Raw genomic sequence first — 15,832 nt, 5'->3', positions numbered from 1 at the left:
GCTATGACTCCTAGTATGTATTCCTATCTGCTATTCTGAGCTTGCATGCATTCTTTTCTTGTATATCTATTACTGTATTATCAATGCTGCTGTAACACACTGAATTTTCCCATGGTGGGACTATTAAAGGATTATCTTATCTTACCCAATACATTTGTCCAAAAGTCTTTGCGTGCCTTATTAGTATCATATCCCGAGAGCCATGCATTTGTTTTATGTTTCTCCTTCCTGTAAGACCCACTCCTGGTCTTGTTTATATATGAATGAGCATGTCAATTCAGGATAACTTGTAGTACTATACTGTAAGCTAAATTATTCATGTTGGCGTGACTGTCCAGCATTACAAATATTGTCTAATATTGATATTACAGCTCATCTTCATTTGAGGAATCAAGGAAAGGCTGCAATACCAAACATGTAACACCAATGGATGGGAGAGATACTTTCTCTTGAAAAAACAAAAACAAAACATATAATGAATAACAAATTAAACGTATTAGTTACTTACTTTGTTTTTTTGCAAGATTTGAAGTGCTTTGTTGACATTGTTTAAAGCATGAACCCTTGTAGAGCCTTTCTCTTTTACCTGTAAGAAAACACAATACCGGAAATAAATAATTCTTCATTTGAATTAATATTCTATTCCATATAACTGGAAGATAATTAATATTTTCAATACTTTTACAAAGCACAATTTTATTTTCCTTATTCATTTGTGTATAAACTGTTTCAAATATACACGTGACGACCATAAGAGAGAAGGAAAACACCTGGAAAAAACCATTAAGGGCAGTCCCTGATGATAGCTACCCCAATCTATATATTAAACTACAGTATGAACATTCAGTGGGTGATGGGAGCTACTGCAATCCTAATGACATTGCTCTATACCCACTTCAGGCCATAAGAGGTTAAAGCTGCTCACTAATAGCTCAACCACATCATGGGAGCTGACAAGTAGTCACCAAAGGACATTTCCTGCACACATATGTCTACTTGGAAGACTTTTTTTTTTTTATTAAGTATTGACTAATTGGTTACTTTTCCCTTCCCTTTTTTTTTTATAATTAGTTAATGGATGCATATAAAATGGTCCCAAGGGCCTGAAGTCAGCACATACGTGTCTAGTCTATGATATATGGATTGGATTTGATAGCAGCCCTATGTGTGCAGGACATGTTCTTTGTCAAGGTCTTTACAACCAGCATGCTGTGGCTGATCTATCAATTACTGAGCAGCCTTTAACTTTTATGACCTGTAGAGGGTACAGACCAATATTAATAGGTTTGCAGTAGTCCCTATAACCTATTGAATGCTCATATTGTAGTGATATTTTAGGGCTTAACCTTTTTCGAATTTGCACATGCCCTACAACAGGTAATCTATTTCCAAGAGTGTGAGCAGGCACAGTTGACTATTTGGATCACAGTATGATTGGCACGGATTGGTATGATGGAGATGCTTCTAGTAAGTGATTATACACAGATTTTTTGGATATGAAGTTTTTATGATATTTAGTATAAATTGGATATATTAATTAGAACTTTTTGGATATTGCTTACTTTGCTAACACATGGACTTTTGCACTTTGTTTGTGGAATATGCACTTTATTTCACATATTAGACCATGATGAATAAATTATGCACATGCATTTTGTAACAGTATATATCTAGTATAGTCATAATGCACCTTCCTTGATAAAGGATTTTTTTTTAGAACCACAACATTGCCAATGTATTAAAGATACAATTTTCCCTTTTTCTACATTACGGTATCACCTTTCTTCTCCAGATAGATTTATTTTTATTTTTGCAGACATTGTCAATCACTGTCCCATATAGGATTCACAATCTACATACCCTGACAGTCTGTATTTGGAGTGTGGGAGGAACCTGGAGTACCAAAATGAATGTACTCCGCTATATATGGTACAGAGTCTAGTAAACAATGAAGATGACATGCTGACAGCCAAGTGATCGTTGGGGTAGGTTGGAGTCAGATCCTTATGACATTTTTATGTCTTCTAATTTTATCAGGAATCTTTAAATGCATATATATTTCTTTGTTTTTGTTTTTTTACAATATGTAATCTATAAATAATTCTCATCACAGTATTACTTTATATAGTAAAATAATAGCATTTAACATGTACCATATAGCGTGCTTCTAGAGCTACGCAGATTTTTAATTTGTTAGAATTATTACTTTTTCCTTTTCTGCATACGCTGTGTATATGGAAATGGATTTTGTTTCTTTCAATGCAGAATATTGTAAGAAAAAAAACGATATGCGTCAGCCAATTCAGTAATTTTATCTTCTGCTCATTCAACAAATGTAGTTTGGTTGCCATGACAGCCTATCAGACAAACACACTGGCATATACTGTCTTCTCTTGCATATTTCTCATTGCTTACATTTTAACGTCAAACTGTTTTTAGATGAATACAGAACCCAAGGACATAGTAATGGTTAGCATCATGAAGCGGTTATTTCTATGGTGAAGATATGGCTAACATTTTTTAATGCGTAACTTATCAACAAATAATCATTATAATCATTACTAATAGTTTTGATAAAAATACACTGAAAACTCAGGAAAATGAAGTAGTTATTTAAAGAGGACCTTTCACCTCCTGGGGTACATGCGCTGTAATACACCACTAGAAAGCCGACAGTGTGCTGATTTTCACATTCGGTGCCCCCGGAGAAGAGCTATTGGTGCTTTAACTGTAGCTCTTCACCGTCAGAAGGACGTTTCTTACAGTCAGTCAGGAACGCCCTTCCTCACAGTAGCATCTATTGCTCTGTACTGTGAGAGGGGGTGTTCCTTACCACCCAGCAATGACGCTGAGCAGTGAGGAATGCCCCCCCCCAGTGCTCGTCTATGGAGGGTGCGTTCCTCTCCACCCTTACAGTACAGTGCAATAGACGCTGCTGTGAGGAAGGGCGTTCTTGACTGACTGTCAGAAACGCCCTTCTGACAGTGAAGAGCTACAGTACCGGCACTGATAGCTCTTCACTGGGGGCACAGAACGGGAAAGCAGCACACTGTTGGCTTTCTAGCAGTATATAAAACCGCATGTGCCTAGGAGGTGAAAGGTCCTCTTTAATTAGCAGGTTTTATCTTAATCACAAAGGTTAACTAGTCAATTAACCTGGCCTGTTTTTGTGAAAGCCAGGAGTCTATTGAAGGTTCCCAGGCCTGTCATAGTAATTTTACTATTGAAGCTGGTCTGTTACCAGCCCTAGTAGTAATGTATACAATATACAATGTATACAATACAAATGTATTGCAGTCTATGGGACTTGAAATCAAATGATTGCAGTTTCAAATCCCATTGGGGTCTCATAAAGTAGTAAAAAAAAATATAGAAAAAAACCCCCTAAGTCCTAAATCCCCCTCCTTTCTCTACAATACATATAAAAGTAGAATATTACTCTGAAACACATATACTAGGTATTCATGTGTCTGAAGATGCCTGGTCTAGGACCTCTCCTGGAAAAAAAAAAATTGCTTTTGTAGAGTGAACTTTTTTTTTTTGCTAATATTTTGCTTAACCTGTTTGAAACCAACACCTTAATTTTTATAACTGTTTTTAGTATGATCATGGATCATAAAAACCATGTAATACTATACCATAAAAACCATACAATGTGCTTGCTGCTTTGGATACATTTATGGGTTAAGTCATATAGCTCATCAATATTTATTAGATATATGACCTTGGTATAAAAGCATAAAGATAAAGCTATATAGACATGCACATGTTCTCTATAGATAAAGGGCAAACTCTCAGAATGGTTCTCCCTGCTGGGCTTACAGCAGAGTCAACAAATGACATCATTATAATAGCTTTTGTTACAATTGTATCATAAACTTTAGCAGCCTACAGTGTTATTAAAGTGTCTTTTTCAAACTTCAATCCTATTTTACTGTCCATCTGGAAATTTACATGAATGAGAAATAAAAATAAACACAAAAAAGCAAAAACATATTTAATTCATTTTAATTTATAATGATAGTTTTATTGATTTCTTTATTTGTGTGTTTGTTTTTTAGAATTCAAAAACCACTTTGTGTTTTGAATTTCAATGTAGAAATGTAAAATTATTCAGGGACACTTTGCCCTTAGACCAAAACTGACATTGTGCTTCGGAGCAAGTGTTTTTCAATGATAGGACTGATGAAAGTTGGGACAATGGAAGTCTGATTGCATAATGCTTAAGGCTTTCACTAGGAACATTTGTTCTCAAAATAGCAAGCATTAAAATGAGACAACAATATGCATGCTGAATAAAATACACTATTACATGGCCCTCTTATGGGCAAAGGATTCTTTTAGTATGCTATTTTTTAAAACAAATTTCTTATAATTGCAAGTTGAATAAAATGCCTTTGAATTGTGGAATTTAACAGGCATTTTATTAACAGAATTTAACTTCTGCAATGTATTTTAAGATTGAAGATTATGAATATTTTCCCCAATGTCCATGTTTTGTTTTCATTGATAATACTTTGACAATGTCTCAAAAATGAATGATTCACTATAAATTGTAACATCAGTCAGTAAGTAAATTTTTGGATTTAACTTCAATTAGAGATAAATTAGTAACCTCTCAGGATTCTTGTTTTGTTTCGAGTTCAGGTAAGCACAGGCCCCTGATTTGTTTTGGGTCGAGCAAGTTTGGTACAGCCTGCAACTTAAATCAGCTTAAAACATAGTGCATGCCACTGTCAGTGCTCAAGGGAAACTATCCAATTTCTAGCTCTCCAAGGCAAACACAGCTTAAGTTAAGTCAAAGTCACGTGTATGTCCATGGAAAAATGGAAACAAACTGAATTTAATCATACACTGGGCAGCCACTGACTTTTGCACATTTTAGTATGTAAAACACTCCAAACATTAGCCAATTGTTTGGGGAAAGATGCTTTCCCATGGTTTTTTAGACACACATTGTGGTTATAATGCAAAAACCAATGGCTTTGTTGAAAATTAAGCCCATTTTGATGACTTATAAGTGCTATGGGTTTGTCGTAATTTGGGAGGCTGTGTGCCTAATGGAAAAGTGATGAATTGACTTTTCAAAAAAAAAAAAAAAAAAACTACACATAATGTACAGTATTCCTTCATGGGAGCAGAATGCCACACCAACATTGTGTTGGTATTGGAAGAAGAAATGGTGGTGATGTTTGTTTTGCTTTCTTGTTATTATGTCAACAGATTGGCAGTGGCAACTATAGAAATTGAAGACATATATGTGGCACTGTCAGCATGCCATGACAGGCTACCTACATGGGTTGATTAGGGGCTGTGGAGTATATCAAGCTGACCATTTAGTGGTTCTTTGGTTGAAGGATAGGACTTGATCCTCACCTAAATTCCCTTCACACATATATACCAGTTTTTCATAGTGTAGGTATTGTTTGTTTGACCTGAAACTTTTATCTTAATTTAATAAAAGTTATATATAACTTTTATATATATTATTCTGATCAGTGCTATGATTTAACAGTTTGTATTTATGAGCATTTGATATACCCTAATTCTTTTGACTCCTCCTTTGGGACACCGAATACACCAAAATATAATTTTCATGATGTGTAATTAAGTGCATATAATAATGTTTGGGACAGTATTTCAGTCATCACAATTAGGATGTTTGGTGTCATAAGTCATCATGGTTAGAGATGAGCGAACACTAAAATGTTCGAGGTTCGAAATTCGATTCGAACAGCCGCTCACTGTTCGAGTGTTCGAATGGGTTTCGAACCCCATTATAGTCTATGGGGAACATAAACTCGTTAAGGGGGAAACCCAAATTTGTGTCTGGAGGGTCACCAAGTCCACTATAACACCCCAGGAAATGATACCAACACCCTGGAATGACACTGGGACAGCAGGGGAAGCATGTCTGGGGGCATAAAAGTCACTTTATTTCATGGAAATCCCTGTCAGTTTGCGATTTTCGCAAGCTAACTTTTCCCCATAGAAATGCATTGGCCAGTGCTGATTGGACAGAGTACGGAACTCGACCAATCAGCGCTGGCTCTGCTGGAGGAGGCGGAGTCTAAGATCGCTCCACACCAGTCTCCATTCAGGTCCGACCTTAGACTCCGCCACCTCCGGCAGAGCCAGCGCTGATTGGCCGAAGGCTGGCCAATGCATTCCTATGCGAATGCAGAGACTTAGCAGTGCTGAGTCAGTTTTGCTCAACTACACATCTGATGCACACTCGGCACTGCTACATCAGATGTAGCAATCTGATGTAGCAGAGCCGAGGGTGCACTAGAACCCCTGTGCAAACTCAGTTCACGCTAATAGAATGCATTGGCCAGCGCTGATTGGCCAATGCATTCTATTAGCCCGATGAAGTAGAGCTGAATGTGTGTGCTAAGCACACACATTCAGCACTGCTTCATCAAGCCAATACAATGCATTAGCCAGTGCTGATTGGCCAGAGTACGGAATTCGGCCAATCAGCGCTGGCTCTGCTGGAGGAGGCGGAGTCTAAGGTCGGACCTGAATGGAGACTGGTGTGGAGCGATCTTAGACTCCGCCTCCTCCAGCAGAGCCAGCGCTGATTGGCCGAATTCAGTACTCTGGCCAATGCATTCTATTAGCCCGATGAAGTAGAGCTGAATGTGTGTGCTAAGCACACACATTCAGCACTGCTTCATCACGCCAATACAATGCATTAGCCAGTGCTGATTGGCCAGAGTACGGAATTCGGCCAATCAGCGCTGGCTCTGCTGGAGGAGGCGGAGTCTAAGGTCGGACTTGAATGGAGACTGGTGTGGAGCGATCTTAGACTCCGCCTCCTCCAGCAGAGCCAGCGCTGATTGGCCGAATTCTGTACTCTGGCCAATCAGCGCTGGCCAATGCATTCTATTAGCCCGATGAAGTAGAGCTGAATGTGTGTGCTTAGCACACACATTCAGCTCTACTTCATCGGGCTAATAGAATGCATTGGCCAATCAGCGCTGGCCAATGCATTCTATTAGCTTGATGAAGCAGAGTGTGCACAAGGGTTCAAGCGCACCCTCGGCTCTGATGTAGCAGAGCCGAGGGTGCACAAGGGTTCAAGTGCACCCTCGGCTCTCCTACATCAGAGCCGAGGGTGCGCTTGAACCCTTGTGCAGCCTCGGCTCTGCTACATCAGAGCCGAGGGTGCGCTTGAACCCTTGTGCACACTCTGCTTCATCAAGCTAATAGAATGCATTGGCCAGCACTGATTGGCCAGAGTACGGAATTCGGCCAATCAGCGCTGGCCAATGCATCCCTATGGGAAAAAGTTTATCTCACAAAAATCATAATTACACACCCGATAGAGCTCCAAAAAGTTATTTTTAATAACATTCCCCCCTAAATAAAGGTTATCCCTAGCTATCCCTGCCTGTACAGCTATCCCTGTACAAATCCCCAGATTTGAAATCCACTATTCGTCTAAAATGGAGGTCACCTGATTTCGGCAGCCAATGACTTTTTCCAATTTTTTTCAATGCCCCCGGTGTCGTAGTTCCTGTCCCACCTCCCCTGCGCTGTTATTGGTGCAAAAAAGGCGCCAGGGAAGGTGGGAGGGGAATCGAATTTTGGCGCACTTTACCACGCGGTGTTCGATTCGATTCGAACATGGCGAACACCCTGATATCCGATCGAACATGTGTTCGATAGAACACTGTTCGCTCATCTCTAATCATGGTCCTATTTTTCTCTTCCAGGTCCCAATTTGGGATTGGCATCATGTTCCCTAGCCTGGCTATATAACAGCACTGTGACACGTGCATTTAAATTATTATTTTTTTATATATTTTTAATTGGTGGCTGATATTACTCCTTTATTTGTAGCAATATGGTCAAGCCCATTTCTTATATGTCACAGGGTTCACCTGTGTACATACACGTTGAGCCTATCTTCTGAAGAATAGAATTTCTTCATATATTTTAATTGGTGGCCGATACTACTCCTTTTTTTATTTGTAGCACTATGGTCAAGCCCATTTCTAATATGGCACAAGGTTCACCTGTGTACATACACGTTGAGCCTATCTTCTGAAGTATGGGAAAGCACTTTTACAATTTGACATCTGGTATGTGTTTGCACATCTGCATGGCTAGTATACATTAGTATAGTGTCCTTAACAAAAATGGGCTCTTTGGAGGCTACTGAGCTAGTGTGCATGCACACACTTGTATACCCAATTCTGGATATGCTTACATAAGTGTGCTTTGGCTAATACACAGGGCCAGCACAATTCCTGACAGGTGTGAATAATTTATTAATACAATTCTCCGAAGTTTATTTAATATCTGTTATGCATTTTAAGCCTATTACACTATTTTAACCACATTTTTGTCATTCTATTCTTATGAATTTAAATATGTGATTACTATACTGAGGTGATATATTTTCATATAATTATAAATTGACACTTTTGCACTTTATAAATTTTTATTATTATAAATTGATATGATCACGCATTGAATCAATGAATTTGCATAAATAGTTGATGCATTTTATTCTTACACTTGAGAAAAGCTCCAGACTTAGGAGCAGAAGCATTGCACATGACATAAAATCCAACGATTTTCACATTTACCTTAGAGTGTTGCCTACCTAATTTATTCTCAGTAAGTAAGACAACACTGACTGGCAGGGCTGTCATGACCAGAAGTAGTTTTGCTGTTGCCACCGACATTCTTATTGCCTGTCCCCTGTACTGTTTTCTCTGTTTCTCTGTTTTCTTCCATTAATTTTATTGTGCACTGCTTAATTATAATAGTGACTGATAACAATCCTGATACTGCTTTCTTATTAAATGTTTTCTTATTAAAAAAAAAAAAAAAAAATTCAAGAAAAACCGCAAAGCACTTAAAGGATGACCTGGTCATTTAGAATTAGACTAGAATTGGGTCAATCAGATTGCTTTTTTTGTTTGTTTTTTTAGTTACAATTGAGGCAGTTTGTATGCATATTTTATGACTATAAAAAAAACCTTAAAAAACTGAGATTTTACAGATTTGTAGGCTGAAATACTGTTTATAGGTTGCACAAAAAAAACAAAAAAACCTTTACAACCAGTTTCTCAGATTAACAGACTTTATTACACTGTTCACTGGGTGAGCAAAAAAACCCCCCAAAAACTTAAAAATATTAATGGCTAAACCACCTGAGCAAACCAGACACTCACCAACCAAACAACAGCCAACCACCAAACCAAAAACACCAACAGATGATAACCAAGGCCGAAATAAAGGCGACCACAGAGGCAAACAGAGAGCGGTACATTGAAGAATGGAGAAACGAAATAAATAACTCCAAGAAACTCTCCGTGTACCAATCCCTACAAAGGGACTACACCATGGCCACCTACCTGGAGAGAATATGCCACCCCAAACACAGACAGACCCTGAGCCGGTACAGACTGAGCGCCCACAACCTAGAGATAGAGACGGGGTGATACAGGCAGACGTACAAGTCACGGGAGAACAGTCTGTGCCAGCACTGTGACCAGGGGGCCCTAGAAGACGAGACCCACTTCCTGCTACACTGCACCAAATACTCAGCTGTGAGGGCCGTCTACTACCAAAGACTCTCTGCTCACATCCCAGACTTCATATCTGCAGACGAGAAGAGGAAACTCTACATCCTACTGGGAGAAGAAGAGGCCACTGTGGAGATCGCTGTCCAATACGTGTCCAGCTGTCACCAAATAAGAGGAAGATGAGACTCCACGGACTGTTATATTTATCCCAATACACCCACCCCACCCCAACCCCAACCCTCCACCTCCCCATATAGCGGTCACCAACTAAGAGGAAGATGAGACTCCACGGACTGTTATACCCCAAACCACCCACCCCCACCATACCCACCACTCACCCACCCGAGTCCAACTCCCCCCCCACTTTACTAGCTTTGGCAATGCCAAATATCTATTCGGACGTGCCAATAAAGCTTTTTTGATTTGATTTGATTCGTCCTACAGTTGAGATCAAGCCCTGAGAAAACTTTAAATGTTTAAATGACTGCTCTAACTCCAGTGCTTCGGGGGCTAGAGTCCTGCTTTAAAATAAGAGGGAGAGATATCATTACCATATATATATATATATATATATATATATATATATATATATATATATATATATATATATATATATATATATATACAGTCCTATGAAAAAGTTTGGGCACCCCTATTAATCTTAATCATTTTTAGTTCTAAATATTTTGGTGTTTGCAGCAGCCATTTCAGTTTGATATATCTAATAACTGATGGACACAGTAATATTTCAGGATTGAAATGAGGTTTATTGTACTAACAGAAAATGCGCAATATGCATTAAACCAAAATTTGACCGGTGCAAAAGTATGGGCACCTCAACAGAAAAGTGACATTAATATTTAGTAGATCCTCCTTTTGCAAAGATAACAGCCTCTAGTCACTTCCTGTAGCTTTTAATCAGTTCCTGGATCCTGGATGAAGGTATTTTGGACAAACAATTCAAGTTCAGTTAAGTTAGATGGTCGCCGAGCATGGACAGCCCGCTTCAAATCATCCCACAGATGTTCAATGATATTCAGGTCTGGGGACTGGGATGGCCATTCCAGAACATTGTAATTGTTCCTCTGCATGAATGCCTGAGGATTTGGAGCGGTGTTTTGGATCATTGTCTTGCTGAAATATCCATCCCCGGCGTAACTTCAACTTCGTCACTGATTCTTGAACATTATTCTCAAGAATCTGCTGATACTGAGTGGAATCCATGCGACCCTCAACTTTAACAAGATTCCCGGTGCCGGCATTGGCCACACAGCCCCAAAGCATGATGGAACCTCCACCAAATTTTACAGTGGGTAGCAAGTGTTTTTCTTGGAATGCTGTTTCTTTTTGGACGCCATGCATAACGCCTTTTTTTTATAACCAAACAACTCAATCTTTGTTTCCAAAATGAAGTTGGCTTGTCCAAATGTGCTTTTGCATACCTCAGGCAACTCTATTTGTGGCGTACGTGCAGAAACGGCTTCTTTCTTATCACTCTCCCATACAGCTTCTCCTTGTGCAAAGTGCGCTGTATTTTTGACCGATGCACAGTGACACCATCTGCAGCAAGATGATGCTGCAGCTCTTTGGAGGTGGTCTGTGGATTGTCCTTGACTGTTCTCACCATTCTTCTTCTCTGCTTTTCTGATATTTTTCTTGGCCTGCCACTTCTGGGCTTAACAAGAACTGTCCCTGTGGTCTTCCATTTCCTTACTATGTTCCTCACAGTGGAAACTGACAGGTTAAATCTCTGAGACAACGTTTTGTATCCTTCCCCTGAACAACTATGTTGAACAATCTTTGTTTTCAGATCATTTGAGAGTGGGCTGTCCATGTTCGGCGACCATCAAACTTAACTGAACTTGAATTGTTTTGTAGAAAGAAATGGTCCAAAATACCTTCATCCAGGATCCAGGAACTGATTAAAAGCTACAGGAAGTGACTAGAGGCTGTTATCTTTGCAAAAGTAGGATCTACTAAATATTAATGTCACTTTTCTGTTGAGGTGCCCATACTTTTGCACCGGTCAAATTTTGGTTTAATGCATATTGCACATTTTCTGTTAGTACAATAAACCTCATTTCAATCCTGAAATATTACTGTGTCCATCAGTTATTAGATATATCAAACTGAAATAGCTGCTGCAAACACCAAAATATTTAGAACTAAAAATGATTAAGATTAATAGGGGTGCCCAAACTTTTTCATAGGACTGTATATATATATATATATATATATATATATATATATATATATATGGGCCATATAAGAAATATGGGAAAAAGCTGTTCCATGTAAAATACGTTCAAAAGAGAAGGATTAACTTTATTTTATCTGTCTGCATTACTGCAGCAGTCAGGCTCATACAGCACAGATATTCTCCCACACTATCTGTGACTTCTATCACTAAGCTGCCTATGATTTATTACATCTGACTAAAGTTTGTTATAATTCTTGTACTCCTAAGATTTGTTAGCGGTATTGCAAGTTTTACAAGCAGCATTTTGTATCAGACAGTGATGAATAACTCATCCATCCCCTACTTCCATCACTGAAATGCCTCATGTTCCAGCCCAAGGTGTCTTATATACTTTAAATAAGTTCAGTACAGTAACTGAGTACCACTAACTGAGAGGCTGTCGGCTGATGTCAGTTGATGCCAGAATGTCACAGTGACTCATAGATATGTGTGTCTTCTGTATTTTTATTGTACAGTACATATGGAGATGTCCATTTTAGTTCATCCAAGAGAAATTGCCATAATTTGGCAAAATATTAAGTGCTTATTTAGCTTTAGCTTTACTTTAATGAGATTTATGTCACTCTGAACATGATAACTTTTGAAGGCAAACTATGAATCTACATGTGAACAAATCTAAAAATTCTATTTGTTTTGTTATTTTGTGATAACACCCACTCATTTGCGTACTTGTCATAACTTGCTGTGTTTGTGTACAGTACTCATTGAATAAAGCACTTAAGATTTTACAATCTGGGGATCTGAGACTCACCATGTCAAGAAAAAACATAACTTATAAATATCACATAAGTGCGCGATTATAATTCTTGCTGCCATTGCATTACATGATTTTTTTTATCATTTCTTATGTGTTACAAAAATAGATTATGTACTCGTATTCTAAAATTGTAACATGTTATGTTCTATACTATTATGCTATTTTTATGTTTTGGAGATATAGTATAATACAAGTGACCTTTTTACCTCTCACAAGCTTGAACGGATAACGTCACACATATGCAGGACTATTCCAGACGTCCAGGGCATTATCATATAGGCCCAAAGCATTATGGTAGCAGTAGCAGCCTGTTGCCATACAGGCCCAAAGCCAGTGCTAGCAGTAACAGGCTATTACTACTACCACAGGCTTGGGGCCTATATGGTAATATCCAAGACCATGTGACATCTGGGATATTACCATGTAGGCCTGAAGCCAGCTAGGATTAACATGAGCACAAACAGAATATCATGCATTTCCCCCCTTCAGCTTATACTTGAGTCAATAAGTTTTCCCCATTTTTTGTTGTAAAATTAGGGAGGTCAGCTTATATTCGGGTCGACTTATACTCTAGTATATACGGTACATGGGAATACCCCTTTAAGTATGGAAAGCCTTATATTTGTGTTCTTTAACAAAATTACATTAAATTTAGTCTGCATAATTTAAAATTGTTAAAGAAGTGTATGAATCTTAAAAAAGCAAAATAGTTTGGTTGTGTTCCAATTTATCTTGAAACTATTCAACAAAATATCAAATGTTAACAAAAGCCTTGAAAGATAACAATTCAACTCTTACACCAACCCCCTCCCCCCACACACACTCACACAAATCAGAAGTTAGCATATCATTGTCACGTTCTTGTCTATGCTCAGACCCAAAATCCGGACTGCAGACTGCACCGCTAAGGGAGCAGGGGAGGGAGATTTTCCCTGACACTACGGCGGCTAGCTAGGCCCCACCTGTGGGTGGTGGTCAGCTGTACCCAAGCTAGCCTTGGCCCCGACAACTCCTGGCTCTCTAACACGAAGGCCTAGCCGACAGATAGGACGAGAGCTACAAGAGGGTTAGGGACTGGGGATACTAAGGTGGTCACCCCTACAGAAACCAAGGTGCAGCTGCAGACAACACAAACAGGATGGGAAGTGCTGGACAACAGACACGCAGCACAACACAATACGCAACAAGAGAATGAGGAGAGGGACAGTGGAGAGGTGAGGAAAGGGTTAATACAGGACTGGGGCAAAACAAACTGGAACCCAAACTTCCTCACAAACATCAAGACAGTGACAGGCAATCAGAACTGAAGGAAGGGCAGAGTAGAAGTGTGGAGGGGAAAACCAGACTCACACACAAGGCAACACTCACACCACTTCCAAGTAAGCTATAGTTCCAAAAACACTCCTCCTCCCTGAGCCATGAATTCTATGCTGGATACAACGAAAACCAGCAACAAGTGAAGCCAGCCCTCCTTATACAAGCCCCAGAAGTGTCTCATAGGACAATGTTAACAACCAACACCTGAGGCTCAATCTAAAGAACCTCAGGTATACTCTGAAGGCCGATACCAAATGTACAAGCAGATGGTCCCATGGCAAGGAAACCACAAAAAGACCACAGAACACCGGATCAAATCCCCACCAGAAAAACACACAACTTAATCACAAGAATTCAGGTCTTGACAATCATATTGTGATAATTCTTCAGTTTATAAAAACTAGTTAACTTGTGATAGACATATCTGGATATACAGCAACGAGGACATGTAAGGAAAGGCACACTTTAAATCACTGCACATTGATAACTCACAGAAAAGCCTTTGGAAGCAATGAATAAAAAGTTGAGTTAAAGTCATTGGCGAAGTGGATAATGCTATTTGTATACTGATATACATCAGTCAGAGACTAAAAGGACACTCATTTGGCATTTGTCATAAATGGAAACCTATAAATATGTTTCTGTGCATACATTAAATGAATCCTGTCTTACATTACCTTATTTATATATTAAATAAGCAGAGTCTAAAAAAAAACCTTACCAGTTTTTGACCAGTGAGGCCTTCAAGTAGATCCAAAAGTCTTCTTCCATCTTGAAGTTCACTGAACAGATCTTCAATTGGAGGTTTCCCAAACTGCAAAGTAAAACAAAATTAAACTTTTATATTGATTTTTGTATTAAATTGATTAATATTAATTCCTTTTTTTTCCTTTTTTCTAAATGTAGATTGTGAGCCCCACATAGAGCTCACAATGTACATGTTTTCCCTATCAGTATGTCTTTAGAATATGGGATGGAAATCCATGCAAACACGGGGAAAACATACAAACTCCTTGCAGATGGTTTTTTGCCCTTGGCAGGATTTGAACACCAGGACTCCAGCGCTACAAGGCTGCAGTGCTAACCACTGAGCCACCGTGTGGCCCCTAATTAATATCAATTCTTGTCTAGATATGTCAAATCAATAAATATGGAGAACTTTTACTGAGCACAAATGTGTTTTGTTATCATTATTTCTTTTTAGGTTATATACACTGAAGAGAAAAATAATTCATTAAAGACTTTTTGCTTCTTTCTTAAAATAGCAGAATCGGTTAAATATAATGGTAAAAGTGTGGTTATCTAATCATTTTAATCATATGGAAATTGTGTATTTTATTTGATTAAAATAAATCACTATAAAATAAATTTTCTGTATTTGCGAAAAACAAACATGTATATATGCATTTATCACAGTTGCCACTGAAGTATTCAGCATTAAAGTTCAAAACAATACAGCTCAGACTACCATACATTGCTCATTGAACACAGACACACATAAGATATCACTTTGTGACACAATATCACAAAACAAAAGGCTTTCAAACCAGTACCCTGACCTACCATCCAGGCCACAGGAATTAGTCTTTTCATTCTTTGGTTCATTATCAACTTATGTCCTCCTGATGAGCTTATATGATATAGCGAAATGCATTGAGGAGTTAAAATAGTTATGGCTAGGAAGATTAGGCTATGCTGTTCTGCCTCTATTGTATCCATATCTTAGGGGAGTTGCTATCATGGCTGACTTGGAGTCCTGCATTATCAGGCTAGATTGCCCACCCTATTCATTCAAATCAATGTTAACCCTTATCTTTGCTGCCATTTATTAATCAAGCAATGGAAGTTATATAATCTTGGCACCAATTCCTTTCTATACTATTTGAGGATATTGTTCAAACAATGAATCTATTTGGACTTTGACAAAGTGATTGTAGGCTGTAGGGCAGTGTT

General features: G+C 38.6%; 1 protein-coding gene across 11 annotated transcripts in view; it reads right to left on the bottom strand.

The window, feature by feature from the left end:
* The window catches only part of DMD (dystrophin), a 1,873,751-nt gene that overhangs the window by 1,393,396 nt on the left and 464,523 nt on the right, over nucleotides 1-15,832 (bottom strand). For all 11 annotated transcript variants that reach the window (XM_075265063.1, XM_075265067.1, XM_075265060.1 and 8 more), the window contains 2 exons: nucleotides 14,601-14,693; nucleotides 509-586 (listed from right to left, as the gene is read on the bottom strand). In XM_075265063.1, the coding sequence (XP_075121164.1) occupies nucleotides 509-586; nucleotides 14,601-14,693 (171 nt within the window). The remainder of the gene's footprint in view (nucleotides 1-508; nucleotides 587-14,600; nucleotides 14,694-15,832) is intronic.

Source organism: Leptodactylus fuscus, chromosome 2, assembly GCF_031893055.1.
Source record: "Leptodactylus fuscus isolate aLepFus1 chromosome 2, aLepFus1.hap2, whole genome shotgun sequence".
Classification (NCBI taxonomy): domain Eukaryota; kingdom Metazoa; phylum Chordata; class Amphibia; order Anura; family Leptodactylidae; genus Leptodactylus; species Leptodactylus fuscus.
This window is presented reverse-complemented; position numbering and strand designations above follow the sequence as displayed.